A 21619-nucleotide genomic window follows, 5' to 3' on the forward strand; every position below is an offset into this window, starting at 1 on the left:
TTTATTCCACATGGACTATAGGAAACTGATGAGTCCAGCTACTCTCACACCTGCTGGGTGCTGCGTGTTATGTGGGAGGGAATGGAAGCGGGCTGGCTCTCCTCAGGTCCCACGAGAAACACTCTGCAGACAGTAACACAGGCTCAGGCGAGGATCTCAGCGAAGCAGTTTTATTTGTGACTGAAACGGTGGCTGTTCTGCAAGCGGGAGTGCCCAGCGAAAGCGTATCATAACCTTACATCCCCTATTACCCGACGCCTGATTCCTCCCCGGTTTCCTCATTGGCGGAGGTTCACGTTACCACATTCACCTCATTACCACAGGTTCACAAACCACGCAGTGCTTGCTACTATACCATAAACGCACAGTTTTATTTGGCTGTCGATTTCCTTGCTTTTCCCTTCTCTCCTGACTAGAGGGTTTTTACTTATTTCACATTGTTTCTCTCAGCTATCCCCCTTATTTCGGGACAGCGGGACCTTCCCTTTATACTACTTAACATACTGTGCCTGCACACCCACAGGTGAATATGTGAGGTTAGAGGAATTTTCCACACAACTTTTTATTCCTCACAGTCCTAACAAACGCCTGGCAGGGGACGGAGTGGGCGAGGGACAATTTTCAGGTTAAACCGTCTGAAAACAGACAAATAGTAATAATAAAAAAAAATATATAATAAAAATAGAAATAAAAATAAAAAGCTGTGAGAAGGTCTGAGAGGACCCTGAAGCAGTCGATAATAAAGGGGGGGGAGGGCACAATGAGGAACCTTTGGGTTCCAACACCCCGGGGGCTCCTCAACCGCCGCCACCTCAGCGCCAACGGCCGCCCCCACCCCCCTTCAACGGCCGCCCTCGCCCCGCCCCGCCCGGTGTGGGCGTGGCCCCGCGGAGTGCCCGGATGGGCTCGGCCCGGCGCGGCGCTCCCCGCCCCCTCCGTGCCCGGAAGTGTCGGCGGCGGCTCTCGGCGGCGGCTCCTCCGGCGGGGCCGTACGGGAGCCGCGAGGGGCCGCGATCGCGATGCGGCTCCGCCACCGCCCGGCCTCGCCGCTTCCGCCTCCCGCCGCTGCCCGCCGGCCGCCCGCCCCCGGCCCGGCGCTATGAGAGCCGCCGCGCCCCGGTATGTAGAGCACGGAACGGGGGAGGGGGGGAATCCGAGGGACCGGGGAGGGGTTAGGGGGAGGCGGGAGGGCTTTGTCGTGCTCCCCTCCGGTGTCCTCGGGGCTTTTCCGGAGGGCCCGGCCCGGTGCGAGCCCCCCCCCCGTGTGTGTGGGGGGTCTGGGGACGCCCCGGGGGCTGTGGGTGGCCCCGCGAGGCCGCGGCCGGGCTCCATTTTGTGGCTGGGCTGACGCTGTTTTTCAGCCGGTGATGTCATCGGCAGGTATTGCGTCACGGGAGACGTCACCGGGGGAGGCGGAGGAGGCGAAGCCGTCCCGAAATCCCAGCGGGGCCGCTCCGGTGCGGGGTTACCCCCTCCTCCCTCCTCCCCCCCTCCAGGGCCGCCAGGTCAACCCAGTAGGTAGCGCCGCGCCGGGAGGGCGCTGCGAGAGGCAGCGGCCGGGCCCCGGACACAAAGGGAGGAAGCTCCGAGCTCGGCAGCCGGGCCCGGCCCTCCCTCGGCCTCCCCAGCGCTGCTCTGATGGGTATCGCAGGCGCTGGTGCCGCGGGGGGGGCCGCAGCCGAGCCCTGCGTGTGTGTTTGTTTCGCTGCTCCGGGAGAAAAATAAAAAGTTTTGGTCCTTCTCCGGTTTTTTATAGGACTCTTTGTTATTTCTGGAAGCAAAAATTTGTTTTTAATCGGATACGGTTACCTTAGCGGGCCCTAAGTATTTCTTCTGTGCTTCTTGCATAAAGATTTTGGACAAACACCGATGCTCGTGTGTGCCTACTCCATAGTGTGCCCCCTGCAACCCTTGTAAGCAGGTATTCTATCAGCAAAAATCACTTTTAAGCAATATATCTTTTGTGTGTAAAGCTACAAACACGGCAGGGTTTGGTACATCACCAGAAGCTACTTTTAACTCTCTACTGGAAACCTGAGATTTTAAATATCCAGAAATATCCTCGGTGTTGTATTGCCTTGAAACAGCTTTCTGCCAGACTTTTAAATTCGGCTTGCTTTTAGACTGTCAGTGAAAATAAGAGTTATGTTTTGAACTGTAAGCTACTTGTTGCTATCAAAAACTTGTAGATGCTGTAGAATAAATATAAAATGGAGTTTTAAAAAACACAGGTTTTCTCTGTCCTAATCACCTGGACAAATCATCTTGGGCAGTCAGTTGAAATTAAATATTATAAAAGCTACTTTTCTCCTTTTTCCAATGCATTGTGTTTCTCTGTTAATCTTTATGTATTTGAAAACACTTAATAAGCATAGAGGAGAGAAAAAACAGTTGTTATTAACAGCACAAGTTAAAGTAGAAAGGAATTGGCTGTGGGCAGTAATAGATAATCTAGTTAAGACTTGCACATAGATCTCATCGACTTCCTTTTTCATTTATTCTTTCTTCGTTTTGTGTCTGCATTTGTGGTTTTCTGTCATGTGCACACTCTTCACCATCTACCATAACAGTTTTCTTTGTCTTGTGCGCCTGTAGAGGAGGTGACTGTAATTAGAAATTTCAAGATTGTTTACAGGTCGTTGGGCATGCTCAGAAGGAGATTTCCATGTGTCTTGTTTTACAAAATCACCCCATCGCATTCTCTTTCTGTCTGCTGGTGAGAAGTAGATGTTTGTGTTGTTTTTCTCTGGCAATATTTTGTGGCAGGCTCATTTGTTTATTACAGGCATTTCTGTCACTTTGAAAAAAAGTCTACAACGTGCCCCTTTTGCATTTTGTGTACTTGACAAAATGTGGTTAAGAGTAAGGAAATCTTCATGAGATTGTTACTCTAATTGAGAGCAAGAACTTGATACTTGTAATCGTAAAATCCTGTGATCTTCACAATACTCTGCCCTGATCAAAGCACGAGTGCTTTGAAAAGTGTTGGTGTCGTGTCGCTTCTCTTCCTGCCTTTTTTTTTAGGTCCTCCCTCACTGCTTATGCTAAAGCACTTTGGCTTCTTCGGAGTCGCACAGATGGTGCTTCCTTAACTGTCTACCATCAAATCAGCTCAGAAGCTACACAGTCAAGTAATGATAGGGTAGCAAAGCAATGCACTGGGGATGCGTTAACCTGTGTGAATTACCTGGTTTCAGAAGCCTATTAGCATAGCAAACGTGGAGGGACATGCAGCCTTCTCCCAACTCTGTGGAGCTCATTGGACTGGAGAGGAAGAAAAACCCAATAACTCAATGCTCTGTTTCATCACAGGGGCCTTTCTGGGATGAAAGAGGAGATGCTCTTGCATCAGTGGTTGCCTAATGTGGTGCGTGTGAGGCTGTGATGAAGCTCAGCTCCACCGCTTTGGAGATGGCCTCCTTGAGGCGTTCATACCTCTGCTCTTCATACTTCAAAATTCCTGCATATTCACAGTGGATTTCTTTCCTGCTTTCGTTCCTTGAGAAACTTCCCGGTGTATTCCTTTACAGCAGCTTATTTTTATTTTTCCTTGTCCTACCCATACCAAAAGCATGCTTACTGGCATCCTTGCCTCAAACAAAAGGAGGAGGCCTCTCCTTTAGTTTGTGCTTAATTAAATGAGAGACCTGGTGCAACTGTGTGAGGGGCGGAGGGATGGTCGTAATGGCAATTTTGTAGTAGTAGTTGTTACTGAGAGAGGATGGCCACTTGCCATAGCTCCGTGGCTTTCTTAAGTAGTGTGTATACTGCATTAGATAACGTGTGTTGTGCTGTTCAACTTGTGTGGTGTGGTTGAATTTTGGCAGGAGGGTGATCAGTATTGGAGTAAACTTAAACAGAAACCCCCTCAACTTTCACAACTCTGCTTTACCCGATTTAATAGTTTTCTTGTGTGGCTTTTGGTAACCTGGTTTAAAACCATTCTTTGTGGGCTATAAAGGCTTTTTTTTTTTTTTTTTTTTTTTTTTATGGTCTTTGCCTGTGTGCTCGCAAAACAGTTCCTTGTGTCTGCCAACCTTCTCGTGATCAGTGTTTGCATTTAGCATTTAGGAAATGTAGTGGAAAGTGAGATGCTCCTTCTGCTGATTCAGAAACTCATTGACACGGAATGATCTGGAGAGATAACACCTTCAAATTCTCTGAATTAGATCACTCACCCACGGTGTTACCTTGTATCACCTTAAAGCCCTTTAATTTTTCTGGCAAATGTTACACTTGCCAATTTTCATTGGTTACTAGTCTTTTTTTGGGGGAAATCATAAACCAATTGTAACATATTGTCCCACTTCATGGTGTGAGAATTGGACAGTTTCTTTAGTGGAAAAGAATCTAGCTTCTTTTCCATGCTGTTTGCTCAGAGATTAAAGATGGGCAAAACAATTTTAAGTGAACTTTGTGTCAAGTTGAATGCTAGGTGAACAGAGAAAAGTATTTCTGTGTTCAGTTCTTACCTCTATTATAGAAGCTCCTTGTGTGTACTTTGCTTTTAACCACTTCTTTTTAGCATTAGAAATGTCTTAATGTGCTCTTGATTTCACTGCTAAATTTATGGAGTGAAGCAGGCAGGTTTTATGAGCACTTACAAAATGGTAATTTACGTCTTGTGTGTGTGTGAATATTTCGTAAAGGAAATTATATCTCTTAAAAAAAAAAACTTGAGCTCACTTAGCAGCTAAGCAGTATTTGAAGCTCTGGTTTGCTCTGTGCTCATGCTATATGATTGCTTTAGGATGGACAGCTGCTTAGCTTTTAATTAGTCCCTAATCGAATACTGAACAGTGTCAGTCCCATCCACCTTCATGCGTGCAATGTTTGCTCTTTGCACTATATTGTGACTTAATTTCTGTAGTTCAAAGGTGAATTAACACTTGACATGTAATTTAGCTTGGAGCTTTAGAGAAAGACCAAGTAATGGTGTGCCAGGGAGAATGCCACCGAGTAGCTCTTGGCTAGGGCCAAGCTGGTGTTGGGGTGCGTGTCTGCAGCAGCTGCCCAGGTTCTTGGTCTGGAAAGGATTTGCTGCTGTACCTGCCTGTGCCATGCTGTGGGGAGGATTGATGGGTGAAACTTGGGAGCCAGGCTTTCCCTTGTCCTTCTTCCTGATTGCTGCTTTAATGCTCATCCCCTCCCAGGTGCCTGCTCACGCTTGGTCGAGTCACTTGCAAAATCAATCCCGAAGCAGGGCTACAAATGGAGGTGAAGGGAAGGAGGGGGAGCGATGACTCGCACTTGATTTATTTGCAACGCCGTCTTTTGTTGTGTATTAAATGCTTGGGAAATTAATTAGACTTGGGTGTCTGTAAAAAGGTTTGAGGTTATTTGCATCAGCTGTTCCTTCCTGAACAACTGAAATTGCGTGTAGATGCAGAGCTCCTTCTGGCCGGAGGAGCAGCTGGTGTAACTTTCTCCTCTGGTGTCATACTTTCTAGTTCTCTGTTCCATGTTGACTTTTTCTTTGGAAAACTCCTTTCCCCAAAGTTTTAATTTTCCTGGCTTTCTTTATTCAGTTTCTAATTGATGAGTGTGTTTTCTCCATTAGCATTGCCTGTAGCCCGTGAAGCATAACCATCTTCAATGTTTAAGTCAAAACAAACAAAATAAAACAAACACCCACCCACTACCTGAACTTGAAATGAATTCGAAGTACAAGTCACTTGTTGCTTTGAGCGCTTAGTGTAGGGGTGTAATGATTTGTGTTAGTTAGCTAATAATTTCTTAAAATGCTTTGGTGCAGGGACTTGTTGACTGTCTACAGAACTTAACACAATAGGGCTCTGAATTACCTCATCTGTAGACATTACCTCAGCAACACAACAAGTAGTCTTTGGTGATTTTTTAATTTTAAAACAGATGGATTCTTTGCTAACCAGGTTTATTTTCAGAATCATTTGTTTGTAATCAAAACTCTTGAAGATAAAATCAGTAGAACAGTTTTGTAATGAATTTAGCAAACGAGTGCTTAATATAGTTTGTTTCAGCTTCTGGGATGGAGCAATATTTTATGATAACATTAAGCTTCTTTAACCGCTTTTAATGAGCCTTGTATTCACTGGTCACACTGATATTTACGTATTAAATTAAATAACTGTTGTGAAAGATGACAGAATACCGTCCTTTCAACTCATGTCATGTCTCTGCTGTGTGTGAAGATAATTGCAGCAGTTATTTGTGTACAACCAGATTTGTACCTATTTTTAGGTGTTTTTTTCCATGCCTTCAGTTCTTACACTCTGCATGAACTCACTTACAGACTTGAGTCATACTACTTCAGTTCTGGAAATGTTGTACTAGAAACCAAGTGGTCTGAAATCTCTAGTTAGCTTCTTTGGGTAATTGTAGGTTGATGTACGGCACGTTGCTGAGCCAGCCACTGAAGTTGACGTGAGCTTGCAGTTAGGGCTGGTGTGTGTGGTTTCAGAGGAGCAGGAGGGATGCGATTTTGTTTTGATGCTTTTCATCTCTGCACAGAATCTGCTGAGCTAGATCTTGCTTGTTACTTCTGTGCACGTAGGAAATGAATTTTAAAATCAAAAATGGAAAAATATTTGTGTTGAAGTGAGGATGTCATTTGCGTAATTGTACTTTAAACATTTTTGGAAAACAAACACTTGACATGTGGTTGGTCTGAGAAAAGAGATACAGCCAATGTTTGGAAGAATGGATTTGCCCTGTTATGTCCCATGAGAGGCTTCTGCATCTGGGGCCACCTGTATTGCTTATGGCAAAAGGTGCCTCATCCTCAGTGTTTTGTAAGGTGTGATACCTCTCCAAAAAATAAACAAAAAAATCATAATATATGTAGAAATAGGAGAAAAGCCTCCACAGATGATAGTCTTCTTAAGTTTTGAATGTGGCATGCTGTCTACAGTTAGCTGCTGTGGTTAGTTGCAGTAATTATCTTATCAAGCCAGATCACATTTTATTCAGTAGTCAGTAGTTTCGAATATTTCTTACAGGCCAGATACCATTTCTAAGAATTTAAATATTACTTGGTTTTGGAAATATGCTGTATCCTCTGATAGTTGAGACCTCTCGCTGAGTGGGGAGAGGAAAAATACATGGTAATACCATCATCAGCTGTGTTTTCTGTGTATCAGTTAAATTCTAGCCTCATACCCTTCACAGAAACTTTGTGTTTATTGCAAAGATGGGCTTGCTGCTTGGTGTCAGCTGGCTTCTTCCTTTCCTGATAGTAGATTGTATTTTTTTTTTTTTTTTTCCCTCCTGTTTCTTTTCTGTGAAGGCAACTTGGCGAAACGGCATGGCAGGCGTCGTGCTGCTCCTCAGTGTCGGGGTGAATCACGTTGGGTCTGCCCCTGATGTGGCGGAGGTGAGAAGCAGCAGGCCAGCTCCGGCTTTTTGCCTGCCTCCCTGACGTCAGGGAAGATGAAGCAAACCTCCGGCCGTAGCTCATGGAGACCTTCGCAGGCCCAGCGGTTCCAGGACAGCAGGGAAGCACCGGGAGGGATTTGACTTACCCATGCGAGCAGTGAGGGCATCAGCAGGTGCTCTGGAGGCATGGCTTGTGATGGAGGGCAGCTGGCCGTGGTGGTGGCTGCTGTGTGGGGTGTTTTGTGGGGTGTGTTTCCAGCAACAGCCTCCCAAAGGCAGCTGAAGAAGTGTCCTACAAACGAGCAAGCTCTATCTGATTAAATCAGCAGCCTTTTATCAGCCCCAGTTGCTTTTGTCAAGCTGTGATCTGTTTAACCATGCTTGGATTAGCCAGGCTGCCCCAAGGGGCCTATGCCTGCCCCCTCGTGCTATTTGCCTTGCTGCTGTGTTTAAACTTCAGGAAAGCAGCCTACACATAGAGGAACAAACTGGTGGTGTAAGTAGGTGAAAAAAGTGAGCAAGCATCCTGCATAACAAGATGTGAGTGAGATTTCAGGTATTCACACTTTGGTAGCTAGTGCTTTGTGCAAGACCCCATTTTTTCTTGTTGCTTAGAATGTACTCCAAAACTTCAGTTCCAGTCCTCAAAAACTTGCACAGGTTTGTGTTGCGTGAATAGATGTTAGCCTTTTGGGGGAGTTCCCCAGCAGGGCATCCTGATGTGGACCATCCCCTCTCCCTTGCCCTCGCAGCCCCAGGTGAGCAGCCTGGAGCTGAAAGCAAGAGCAGCGAGGTCTGTCCTCCCCAGCTGGAGAAGCAGTGGGGTTTAGTGCCTAAAGCCAGAGTGCTCATTGCTAAGCAGTCTCTTGTGAGGTGCTCAACACCATGGTCCAATGGAAAGTGAAAGCCATAGGAGTCTTTTAGCAATTATTTATTTAAAAAGAGTTTAGCCTTTGCGAGGAAAACAATTTTAATATTACTTTTGTACTATTTTTTAATGTTACTTATGCTCAGCCCTTACTCTGCTTTAATCTATAGCTTTAAAAGTTTATTGCTGCTGAGTTAGTTTAACCTGTCTATAAAGAGGTAAGACATGCTTTGAAAATTTATTGTCTTGAGCAAAAAAGACTGCTGTAAGTAGGAGAAATAGTAGGAAACTGCAAAGGTTTGAATGGCTTTTGTTGTGGAAAAATGCACCTTAAGCAGATTATTTTTGAGTTGTTCTGAAATCTAAAAGTAGAAGTAAACTAATATCTGGTTGGTTTTGAAACAACAGAGTAGGAAAAATTGTGTACCTGTATTTGAGCTTTGGAAATCAGTTTCTGTAGGATAAGAACGTTAGATTTTTTTTTTTTTTTAACCCTGTGCACGTGTGAACTTGTTGATGTCTTTCTAGGACTGTTTCTGCTTTCATGATTTTCATGAGGTGTTCATATTGTAACACTTCCAGAGATTCTTACTTCATATTCACCAAAGGGAATGAATGTGCAGCTCTACCTCTTGACCTGCCTGCCTTTCCTAGGATGCTGCTGTGGATGACCTTTAATACCCAGTTCACTGAAATTAATTGTTCCAAGACTGTTTAGGTGAACTAGCATCAAGTGCAGTCTGGTTCTCTAACTTGCTTTGGTGTTTTTGCTTAGTTTCCTAGCATATAAATGTAAATTGCTTTTTGCACAGGATGTAGTATTTTTTGTGACTGTTTTGCTACGAGTCACTGACTAGGTGTGAGATGAGCTGTACCTCTTACAAAATTTCCACGAAGATGCAGCTGTGTATGCAAATTTGTTCACTGTTTGCCATGATAGGTAACAGGGAAGTGAATGATCAAAAAAAAAACCATCTGATAACATTTGTGAGTATAAGCTTTTGGCTGCCGAAAGCAATTGTTATCGCTTCAGTATGAATTTTCCAGGTAATAACAATCTGCAAAGGTTAGTGAGCAGAGCATTATGCTGCTATTTCTCTGTACAACTTCTCTGTAGCAAATAAGCACCTGTCTCTAGGGCATGTAGTCCAATGCTTTACACTAATCCCATGATTTTTTTTTTTTAAAGACCCCCACCCAACTAACTAAATCTTTCAAAGAAGTTTTTTATGCAAAAAGAATATCAAGGTTCCCATCTTCAATTTGGTAAACTTCTGATTGTGTGTAACTGAAGTATTTGGAAAAAATAATTCTTCATTTGTTATACTTCCACATGCCAGTGATTTGTTTGAGTGAGAGTAATGGAGTGAAACTAAGGAGAGAGAAAGATCACTTTGGCTGTATAGCATGGGAAAAAAAGAAGACAGCAGTTGACTATTAAAATAAAATAGCTTCCCAAGAGGAATAGTGGTGTAAATGCCCATCTTTTGGGTCCCATAAAGCTAGACTAAAATGAAATTGAAATGCTTTAAGAAATAATTTTGCATTTCTTCTCTGGGGAAATGGATAGATGACTCCTGTAGGGAATAGTCTAGGTTATCTAATGTGGAGTTTCCTATATTATAGCACAATGATGCAAGGCTAATGCTGAGGGATTTTTATTAATAAGCTTGGTTGATGTAGACTAGACAGTTGTGGTTCAGACTCTGCTAGAAACTGGGTTTTCTCTTGTCTGAGGTAAAATTCAGCTTATTTTTTTTGAGGATTAAGACGGGAAAGAAAATCCAGAGAAAAGCACAAAAAATGGCGTACTCGATTGTAGTTCTAACAACGAATAGTATAATCTTGCTAATTTTGAGCTGCTGACTTCAGTGTAATTGGTTACAGCTGCTACCCCATCCCCTTGAGGAGCTGTGCATTTTGCATGTGCCTGGTTTTGCCTTGCTGGGGTCTTCTGCGGGAGCACCTCAGGATGTGCTTTTAAACTCCGTGTCCTAGCTGCAGCTATTTTAAGCTGTGTCTGCCCCAGCTGTCTGCCCCAGCTCTTCCCTGGAGTTCACTGTCCCTGGAGCAGGGGTGACGGGGATGTAAACGTAGTTTCTCAGCTGTCACAGTCCAGGGTAGTATTTTTTGGTCTCTGGAGTTAGGATTTGGCTTGCAGTGTGGGTGCTGAGGGGTGTTTGTGCCTGCTGGTGGGTGGCATGGGTGAGATCTTGTGCTGAAGCAGCTAAGAGCGCCTAGATCTTGTGATCTAAGCCTCAAAACTGGTGTAGGTTTGTGCGTTTCCAGTGAAACGTCTGCTTAAGTAAGCATTTTTGGTATGATGTTCAAAAAACCCTTCCTTTTACCTATTATGGGCCTTTTACTTCTCCAATGAGTCTTTATAGGGTATTTTCTGTATGTAACTCAACTGCTGTTCCCTTCTACTTGCCCTGAAAAGGAAACTTACACATTAGAAGTGCTGCAGATGAAGCTAGATGTAGCATGTGCTCAATCTACAGTTTTTCTAACTTTGGGGTGGCAGAGGTGTGGAAAAACTGTGTATGTGTGTATATATATAAAAAAAAACAAAAACAAAAACAAAACAAAACACCTGCAATTAAGTATTAGTAATTCTGTGCACTCAAATGTTGCAGTGTTAGATAGGGATTAAATTCAATAAATATTGAGCACGGTATTTAAATAATTCTTTGGGTATACCCCGAGTCCGTTCTCAGAGAAGATGCTGCTGCTGAATAAATTGGAAAGCTGCCTAAGCTTAATAGACCTTTCACATGTCTGTTATTGTGCTGTGTATCATCCAGCAGAAAATTTGGTTTAATACAGTTAGCTAATAGGAAATGTGCAGCAATTCTTTCATAAAGATCAATTGTGGAGAGATGCAAATCCTGCCAATTAAGAAACAATTCTATCTTTTACAAAGTTTTCTTTCTACTAGTAATGTCTTATGAATTTTTGTAAGCATAATCGGCTTAAAAGACCAACTCTTAAACAGGAAAAAAAAAATGGTAAACTTCTCTCTTCAGCTGGATGATATTTTTTAAGTCTCCAGGGTTTGGAGAGAAAGATAATGTGCCTTGTGTGGATTTGAGCAGCATTGAAGCCTGTTTAATCAGCTGCAGGAGTTCCGTGCTGGTGGATAAGCTGGACCCGGCTGGCAGGAGGTGTGCAAGAACTGCTACCGAGCAGAAAGGAGCGTGGCTTTCATGGGGTTTAACCCTGAAATACCTGGCGGGTGGCCGCCTGTTTTGGCCTTTATAAGTTGGTGTTATGTAAAACTGAGTATGAACGGGAGGATCATGTCAGGAGGGATACAGATGTGACCAGATGTGTGCAGATGTGGGATCTGTTGGCATGGCCATTTATTAGGCTTTCTTTAGATGCTACTAAATGATGTTAGTGTCGGTCACTCTGGGTAAGTTGCTCTAGTTCTTGTTAGCTGATGAATGCCTGAAGTAATTTGGTTAGAGACGTGATGTTTGAGGCAGGGCAGGTTCCCTGGCCTCTTTCTGGGGTGTTTTGGAAGCTCGGCCCAGTAATGGTTTGGGAGCACACTGGACTTCCCTGTTAGGTGTTGCCTTGCTCCTCGGCTGCTGGACAGGACTTGAGTCAGCCCACGCCGTGCCTCTTGTTCAGTTATATCTTGTGGTGAGTGCTGAAGTCCTGTGGTGTGCCAAAACACATCCTGGGAGGGGATGCTTGGGCCTGTGCAAGAAGGGTCAGCAGGGACTGGCCTTCTAGTTCCCAACGTGCTTCATCTTCACTCTTGAGGGAGCGGGATGGGGTCACTGACTTGGTGAATTGATCCATGGCTAGGTTCTGGCAGGCTGCGTTGAACTTTCAGGGTCTCTTGGATGCTGTACAGAAGGCAGTTTGTCCAATTCTGCCAGTAATTTGCTGACTGTTACACCATACTGAAATAGAGGAGGCATCGCAGTGGTCACTTCTTAGTATGCACGCATGCACCTCTTACGCTACTGCTGCTCTGATGAAAGAAATACTAGGTTATAGGAGTTGTACTGAGCTTCCACTCTTCCCTGTGAGAGCTCACAAAAGATGATGCTATCGCTTAAGGAAATTCTTGAAATAAGTTTTGAAGTGTTTTGCAGGTTTATTATTGAGGGATTAGAGGATTTCTCTCTGTGGTATTTTCTTTGTGCATACAAGTGCATTGATTCCAACACAGCATGTAAGACTCAATGTGTTTTTCTATAGCTATGAGGTTGAAAAGTAACTTTTTCTAGAATAATCTTGATAAATATTCAATTTATGGGAATAATTTCTGGGAAGGGAAACGAGATAATGTTTGGAACTCAATATAAAACTGGTGTATAAAGTACTTTTGAAGATCTCTTTTAAAAAGTAACAGGAAAAAAGTTAGAGCTTGTACAGCTTTTGATAAAATTTAGTGTATATAAATGTTATGGATGATAGTCTATTTTCTTTACATTCAGTTTGTGAGTAATTAGAGGGAATTAACTTCAGATAGCTTGAAGCTTAATACAAGTAATTCTTTGAACAGGAAACTACTTCAACTGCTAAAGAAAATGGGCTTTGAGAAGCTGCATTTCATTTTTTTTTCCTTTCCCACTACTGCTCTGCCAGTAGTGCTGAGCTCTGCAAAGATGCTGATTTTAGAGACCGGTCTGTTGGCCACAATAGTTAGCAGGTGCCATCGATGCCTTACAAGACCAGGAGAAGTGGTAAGCCTGTCACATTGGGGATCTGAAAGTACAGGTTAAGTAACATAGTTTGGGGCTTTTCCCCTCTTTTGAAGTATGACAATGAAAGTGGATTCTCAGAGTAAGTCATCGATGATTGCATGGCGTTCAGTATGGGTACAGCACTTTGCTCAGGAAAAAATCAGGTTACTTGACACACTTTAAAGATATCTGTAATTTCCGTTTTGTAAAGCTGGAAATTACTTCTCATTCACTAAAACTTTTTAGTGTTCCCAAGTGAGTGGAGACGTGCAAGTTGCCTCCAGCAGTCGGACGCCTTCCCAGGGAAATGTTTGCACAGGCTGCTTTGTTGAGCCCTGTCCAGGCAGGCGTGGCGTTGCCTGAAAAATCATCGGTGCTGTGACATGATAATGTCCCGTCACCACTGATGCTTTGTGTGCAATAGTGGGCAGAGGAGTAAATGCAGGTTCTAGCATGAAAATTGTCCCTGTGAGTAAGTAGCTTCATCCTGCTGATAACAAGCCCTCCTTCCTGCACTTTGTTGGTTTAATTCCACCCTGTCCTTCTCTAACAGGGGTCATCAGCTGCAGCTCCATCTGCTCCCGGCCGCTTCATCTAATAGGCTCTGAGGAGGGTTTGGTACTTGAAGATCTTTTTTTTTGTGTGAGCTGATGACAGTGGCTAATCAATGATTCATAAACACTTTCTTCAAAGTAGTATTTAGCCTTTTCCCCACGCAAAGCTCAGAACAAGGGGTAACTGTGTAGGTGCATCCTTCTGCCTGCTTGCAGTCTGTCCCCTCAAGGCCCGCTTGGTGCTGGCAACCCTCAACTTACTGAATCCATGCCCAAAAATACAGTAAGATACAAATCTGTTCCTCAAAGACATGTCAGGAGCTCTGGAAAGTCAGTTTTCCGCTCCTAATGCGGTAATTGGAAACTTTACCAAAAGTTGAAGCCACTCTGAAGGATGTGAAAAGCGTGCTTGGTCACGGCTCCTGCCAGAAACCAGTAAATAATAAAAGCCACGCAGCAGGTTGAAGCAGTCTCTGAAGCACAGATGCCTTGGGTAGAACCAGGTACAGAGACAGACTGACGGGGAAATAATGGAGGGGCAGGTAGTAACCACCTTCACTTAGACCCAGTCTTGTTTGTCGGGCTTGTTTAGCTGTGAGACAGGAGGGAGCAGGTAGCTGCCAGTAGCTGGCCTCAGGTCACAGGGTGCTTCGTAAGGGGGATGCTATACAGAGCTTACTTTAAGCCTCTTTCAGTTTGGTGACCCCTTCGGGGCAACCTTGTTTCTTCTGTAATTACTGGACTTCTAGGAGCTGGCTGGTCTAAGGTACTGAAAGAGCTCAGGAACATGACAGAAAAAAATAAAATAGGGCAAGCGAGTTCCACTTTCTGAATTTAACACTTGACTGTCACCAGTTACCATCTACAGAAAATACTAATTAAATGCTGAAGGCTTCCAGAAGTAAACATAAGTTTTATGTGGAAGGAAAAGCTTTATTTCTTACGGGAAGCAGCTGAATTGTATTTTTGATTAAACTTGAATTGTCTCAGTGATCCACATCTTGCATGAGACTTATGCAATGATTTTTTTTTTGCCTTGTAGTTGATACCTTTCCTGAGAACTTCAGCTGATTGTGTAGCATCTTCTTTATTTGACAACAACTGGCAATGGTTTTTCTCCCCAAGGCTTTACACATTCATCGTCCAGAGTGTTTTCCATGTCAACAGGCTTTAATGTACAAGGGCTAATTAATATTGCAAGTGGGTGAGAAGAGGTCCCAGAAGGGCATGAAGGAAAGCATCCAGGGAGGATCATTGTGATTCACAGAGAAGTGTTCTCCCCCATAGAAAGGGAATCATTCTCCATTCATTGTGACTGAATTGTGCATATTCTTTCAGGGTGTTCTTACCTACATTTATATAAAACCTTGCTTCTAAGTGTATTGCCCATCTCTGAAAAGTTCCAGCATGATTAGTGATGTGCAACCACCTCTTTCCAGTAATGCAAATAACACGTTTTTGCAAGTAAAATGATGAAGCTAGCGTTCCAGGAAGGTTGTAGTCTTCTGATCTTCTTTAATGGTAGCAGGATACGATTTAAAAAAACTTACTGTACTGAGAGAAAATGTTTAATTGTGACTTTCATCCAGCTTGACCAGGGTTTGCTTCACTTCTCTTTAGCAACTTTTTGGAGCTGCTTAAGTGAGAAACAACGCGTCTGGCAGGTCTCTGTCGAAAGATGACAGCAAAGCCTCTAAAGGAGGGTCACCAGTAACCCAGAGCCACTCCAACGTGTCTCTATTCTTTTATTAATTATGTAAAAGGCTAGTGCAAGTAGACTGACTAATTACATGTCTAGTTAGATGTCATGAATCTGGGCATGTGACTCAATTTCTGATGGGAAGGAGAAATTGCAGTGCTTGGTGGTAACCTGTAACAAGATTGCTCTGTTTGTTATTGGAAAATTCTTCAGCTTTGGCAAGTTAGCTTCAACTGTTTCAGTTCAGTGCTTCAGCAGGCAGCCAGCAAGTGGTTGTGATTATTATTGTGATTATTTCCAATAAAATCTATTGGCATTAAAGATACAAGGCAACTGTGAAAGATGTGAATAAAATACTTTAAAAGTAACTTTATTTTCTCATCTTCCCTTGAAAAATCAGAGAATTATTTGAATCTATTCCACTCCCAGAAGGCTTAGGTGCTGTTCCAAAGCCATGTCTGTGGAAAGCTAATGCAGCACTACTGATAACTGATTGCTCACAAGGCCCTAGGTAGCCTCCAAATCAAAGGAAAAGATCCCGAGGAAAGTTATAACATGACTGGAGTGACCAAGGTGTGATAATTTTAAAAGGAGATGTTGAAGCAAAGTTGTTAGTGGCACTGTATGCTGCATAGACACTTGTTTTTATAAAGTACAGCATGAGGATTCAGCTTGCAGATTTGGCGTACAAGTGGTCGTCAATGAATATTTGACACCTAGTTTGTCTAAATAGCAAAACAATTTTAACATTCAGGTTTTATTTTCAGTTACATCATTTCGTAAACACAGCAATATGGATATTGAAACATAGATCCTTCCATGCTTACAGAGGGTGACAAAAGAAAAACATATGAATTTCTTCAATTACTTTTTTTTTTTTTTTTTTTAGGAGAATTACTGAAGTCTGGATTGCTATTTTGATACTATAACCTGCAATAAGTGGCAATGTCAAGGGTTCCCACCCCACCTCCTCCTGGGGAGATGTCCAGTGGACCTGTGGCTGAAAGCTGGTGTTACACACAGGTGAAATTGCATGAATTCCAATGGCTTTATTTTCCTTTATTTTCTAGTCATAATAACCATTTAAAAACAATTCGTAAAAATATTGAGTTGTGCTGATAATCTAATTCTCATAATTAATGTTTGATGTACAAACTAAATTTTATTGAATTTTTTCTACATATTTTGTTCAGGTTAAAGTAGTAAAATTTTCCTACATGTGGACCATTAATAACTTCAGTTTCTGCCGAGAAGAAATGGGTGAAGTTTTAAAGAGTTCTACCTTTTCATCAGGGCCAAATGACAAAATGAAGTGGTAAGGTTGTTATTCTTGCAACTTCTTTTTTTTTTCCTATTTTTTCTCCCACTAGCAAAAGCTGCAAAATCTAGTTGTGAATAAATAATAAAATTAAGACATTTCTTGAAGTTTCGTTGTAGGTACAGTTTGCTGCTGGTTTCGTAGTCTCAATCATGAGGGAAACACTTGTTTTAGTAGCACACGTAGTATCTTAAAAAATTAATACAGATTTGATTTTATTCTGTGTATGACTTTAAAAATGTAAATTTTCTGCATTTCTTTCAGGTGCCTGAGAGTGAATCCAAAGGGATTAGATGATGAAAGCAAAGACTACCTGTCATTATATTTGCTTTTAGTCAGTTGTCCAAAAAGTGAAGTCAGAGCAAAATTCAAGTTTTCCCTGCTGAATGCTAAAAGAGAAGAAACTAAAGCAATGGGTAAGGGAATCTTAATGTAGTGCCTGCAGATCTATAAGAGCATTCCAAAGAAAGTTAGCTTTGTACTTTTTTCAATTAAAACAGAGTTTAACACTGAGAGAAACTTGAAAATATCTTTTTAAATATCCTTTTAGAAAGTTAATTAAAAATCTTTTCACACATTTCTGATCACTGAGCTATGTTAATTTCTCCTGAGCAGTATAAATTACAATGCACTGCCAAGTGCCATCGCTTCAGATTCTTGTCACCTAACTTTTCTAGCAGATCATTCTTGCTTCCTGTCAGTAGAGTTGTTTGCTTGTTTCTAACTTCAGTGAAAGTGTTTGATTTCCATAGTTAATTAGGCTAAACAAGCAGTGGTTTTTGTTTTTACACACACTTCTATGATGTTTTCATCTACTTCATCTGATTTACACTGTAATCAGTTTAAAGACATGAGTCATGTACCCATGGAACTAGAAGACTTTGAAGTAATTTATTGGATTTAATTGCCTCTTGATATGAAAAATGTTTGGCTCTTTTTTCAAACTTAAAAGCACAACTTTGACTGGAAACACTTTTTGGGAAACTTTGGGACAGCTGGAATTCTCATGAAAACATGTGCTTTCAAGAGCTGGATTTTTTTTTTTTTTTTTACACTAAATACTGAAAGGTATCTGAAGAAGTGAAACATACTAGAAAGATTTAGTCTAAGATTCAAATGAAATATGTAAATACATGTTTAGAAAAAGTACATACCTGTATGGCAGTGTGACTTCTGTAGGGTTCAGACGAATACGAAAAAGGTTCAGCATTCACTGTTTTTTTCTTTTTTTCCATAGGATTAAGTTATTTAAATGTACTTATTTTATTGAGCCCTCATGAAATGAAAGTATAAATCCCTAGTCACCTTTCAGTTTGTGTATCTCTGGGAAAATAGTTTAAATGCCTGTTTCCCAAAGCACAATCATGTCATTACCTGAAACTAGCAGAATGTATGCTGTGGGGGCATTAACTAGGAGCTGAAAGTAGAAGTGTCTTTTAGTCTGCTTGCCAAAATACAAGGTAATGCTCTGTGTAATACTAAACTCTACCATCTCCAGTCTGACCTATGAATCTGATTTAGCACAACAGTCAAATGCTGGCTTAATGCAAGCAGGTTTGTGCTGTTGCTAATCCTGTGTGTGAAAAATCAGTCTGCTTTTTTTTTCCCCTTTCCTACTTCAGATGCTGCAAGGTCTCTTAAGCCCTGTTATGTTGCAAGTTCTGATTATTATTTTTTTTGGAAAATATGTAGTTCTCCAGTACTTAAGTTCAAAGTCTTCTGGAGGGTTTGCTTTGTTATTTGAATAGCTCTGTAGTTTCTTCATCCACTAGTTTACCTTTCCTCTCTCTGCAAACTGGGTCTTAACATTTTGGTTCAAGGTAGCAATTCCATGCCACTTTTTCCTTATATGACTGGACCCACTTGTAATATCTAATGTAAATTCACAAAGCTAAGTGCAAATCCAAAAACATTAAATAGTTGGATTCTTTGGAAAGGAAATAAATGTACATACTTGACTCCATATTCATCCTCTTCCAAAATGCTGCCCTAAATGAGGGCCATACAATGTAGGGCAGGAGGGATCTGAAGATTATTTGTCAGGTAGTCCTTGAAATGCTAAAAATCACAAGGTGTTAGAAAAGAACATAAAGAATATGTCTTAAGTTTCTTAAATAGTAGCTGTCCTGTATTTGCACTGCAGGAATTAAACATCTTTTCATTTTGGGAAATTACCAACAGAAATCTTATTTCTTGGACTTTGCAGCCATTTACCATCTGCTCCTGGAGAGGCTCTGTTTTTATTTATACAGTCTAATGATGCCCGACTTTTGATGTCCTTTGTTAATTGATAATTCATGCACAGACTGCCACTTCGAGTGATGAAGCTTGTCAGTTCTTGAGTTGTTCTTGTTTTTTTTTTTTTTTTTTTTAATGTAAGCCGCCAGTAAGACATTTTCATCTACTTTTGGTGAAAGAGCTGTTGTGAATCTCATTTATCCAGCTGTTGAAAGTGGGAACAATCAGCTTGATATGTTTGTTTTTTTAACACAAACTTGACCATCTAACATACCATATATTTCAGTGAGGCTACTAAGTTAACTGTAGAGAAGTTAGACTTTACTCATGTCTTTATTTTGGAATTTGTAGGAGTGCTTTTAAACTTGATTCTGTCTTGAAAGATACTTTACATCCATAACAAACTTCAGACTTCAGTCTTCTGTGAAGAACTTATAAATTTAAATGCCTATTCATAAAGCAGCTGAAATGATTAAATGATTCTTGTCCAGCATTTTTTGCATTTAAGGAAAAATCCCTCTTTATGGAGAAGTGGGGGTGATTGTGTTTTTTTTTTTTTAATTCTTTGGTATTATTTCAGAAATACTCTTTTTCTTTTCCGTTTCAACAGTCTTTCTAAATATAACTTGCCATGCTTTACTTGCAAATAAAAGTATTCTGCGTTCTTTCCTGTAATTCATTTAGTGGAACAAGTGACCAACTTAGGGCAGACAAGCAGTACAGAATAACTTTACTCAGTGCATGTATTCGCATTAATATGACCCTAGGGACCCTTTTATAGACTGTGAACATTAGAACAGGATAAAAAAAAGGTGATCACAGCAACCTGATAGATTAAAAAAAAAAAAATCTCACAGCATATGGCTAAAATGTATATTTTCACGACCAGAGAAATAGTTAGTTGGAAGCTTTTATTTCTGTTTTGCTTATTTTATGCTTTTGCTGTATTCCAAAGTAATACGAACCTGTGAAACAGGATTTTCCCTTTCAGGAAGAAGTCAAAACAGACTTACAACAAATGCAGAAGTGTTGTCAGAATGCATTTGTGATGACAATCTCATTGTAATTGTACTTCTCCATGAACTGTTTGTTTTGATGTGTTGGCTTTTATAAACTTCAACTAAAAACTCTCTTGTTGGATGACGCGTAAGGAGGAGATGCTATGGTTTGAATTGCAGATCATGCTCTTCTAAGAGATGCTCTTCTAAGAGTTATCAAATTTTTGATATCATAGCACCCCAGAAAAAAACCCACAAGTTTAATCAGTTGTTTCCTAAAAATGTGACAGACATGATCCAAATGTGTTAAATTATTTTTTTTGCCTTAAGACTTACCCTTTGTATAGACTTTTTAGGTGTTACTGTTCTTTTAATATTGTTAACTTGCTTTATTTGTACATAACTTTATTTTATCAGAAAGCCAAAGAGCGTATCGGTTTGTGCAAGGCAAGGACTGGGGTTTTAAGAAATTTATCCGAAGAGATTTTTTACTAGATGAAGCTAATGGTCTTTTACCAGATGACAAGCTTACGTTATTTTGTGAGGTAGGTATAAGCTTTTAAGTGATAAGTTTTAAAAAGGAAAAAAACAAAAAACTGCTTTTTTGTATGTTTTTATGTTCATTTTAACACTAATATAAATGTTTTGTTCCATAAATAAGTATGGTAAGATATGCATTAGTTGCATTGTCTGCATTGTACTGTTTCATCTTTTGATACGTGTTGAAATCTAGATTCAGGCAATCAGTTCAGATTTACTCTGCAACTCCCAAGAATTTGCCAGGATTATGTTAAAGTCGGCTGTAAAATTGTTTATGAAAAGGTGGCTGATAAGTGCTGTGTAAAGTGTCGTTTAACTGAGATCACTTTCAAATAGGTTGTGTTTGAAATTATAGGATTGTTCTTCACTAGTTAGGCAAAAAGGAAATGTCTGCTGTTTGCATTATTAAAAAAAAAAAAAAAAGCATAGCTAATAGTTGGAATCTATATTACTATAATATTATTCATGGCTTTAGCCAGTTAGCAATTTTTTTCACATAAAGTATTTAATTTATTTTTATAGTAACTGTTATATGTTGTTTTTGAACAAATACAAGTATCCTGCAGAAAGATGTTCCTTAGTGTACTGATAATTAATATTGAGAGCTATGGTATAAGTTCATGGTATATTGTAGGTCACTTTTATAATATTGTTTTTTGTTGGTAACCTATGTTGTCATATTAAAACTGAGTAAAATGCTTATTATATGTTAAAAATGGAAGCTAGAGAAAGTCGCAATGTAAGTACTGTGTGTTAAATATACATTGCCTGGCTATCTCTGCTGCCATGAAGTGATTAGTGGCTTAGGAGGATGATGGATGTTTTAACTGCTAATAAGTTTGCTTTGATCTGTGTATTTACAGGAAATGTGTAAAATTGTCTTGGCAAGATTACAATTTAATTATATGTCATTATGCTATGTAGGAAGAATAATTGAAATGTGGCCCCTGAGACTAGATATTGCAAATATAGTGCATCTTATTTTCACTTAGACAAGTTAAATTAGCTGCATGATAAATTTGTTATGAATACAATTATTTGGGTGATAAAAGCAGATGTAACAAGTGTTTTATGGTTCTGCAAAGATACTCTTGAGTATTTTGTCATTTTAAGTTTTCCTTGTTATAAATGGTTTGTAAATAAACAGCTCTTACTGTTTGTTTTTGGAATTAGGTCACTACATAATTTTAGAGAGAGCTTGTTTTATAACAAATTATAAAACAATAAATTATCTGCAGAGATGTTTTTCCTACAGAGTGCTTAGATAATGAGGTCTTAGACTGCTTTCTTAACTTGTTTCCTAAAGTATCACACCTTATTTACTGTTGGACCACCACAGATTCAAAAC

General features: G+C 40.7%; 1 protein-coding gene across 1 annotated transcript in view; it reads left to right on the plus strand.

The window, feature by feature from the left end:
- The first annotated feature begins 953 nt into the window (after window positions 1-953).
- The window catches only part of SPOPL (speckle type BTB/POZ protein like), a 30872-nt gene continuing 10206 nt past the window's right edge, over window positions 954-21619 (plus strand). Inside the window, exons 1-5 of the mRNA XM_084289120.1 lie at window positions 954-1119; window positions 16067-16200; window positions 16371-16492; window positions 16760-16911; window positions 20149-20276. Coding sequence (XP_084145246.1) covers window positions 16123-16200; window positions 16371-16492; window positions 16760-16911; window positions 20149-20276 — 480 coding nt within the window. The 5' untranslated portion in view covers window positions 954-1119; window positions 16067-16122. The remainder of the gene's footprint in view (window positions 1120-16066; window positions 16201-16370; window positions 16493-16759; window positions 16912-20148; window positions 20277-21619) is intronic.

This window comes from Netta rufina, assembly GCF_964035555.1.
Source record: "Netta rufina genome assembly, chromosome: 6".
NCBI lineage: Eukaryota > Metazoa > Chordata > Aves > Anseriformes > Anatidae > Netta > Netta rufina.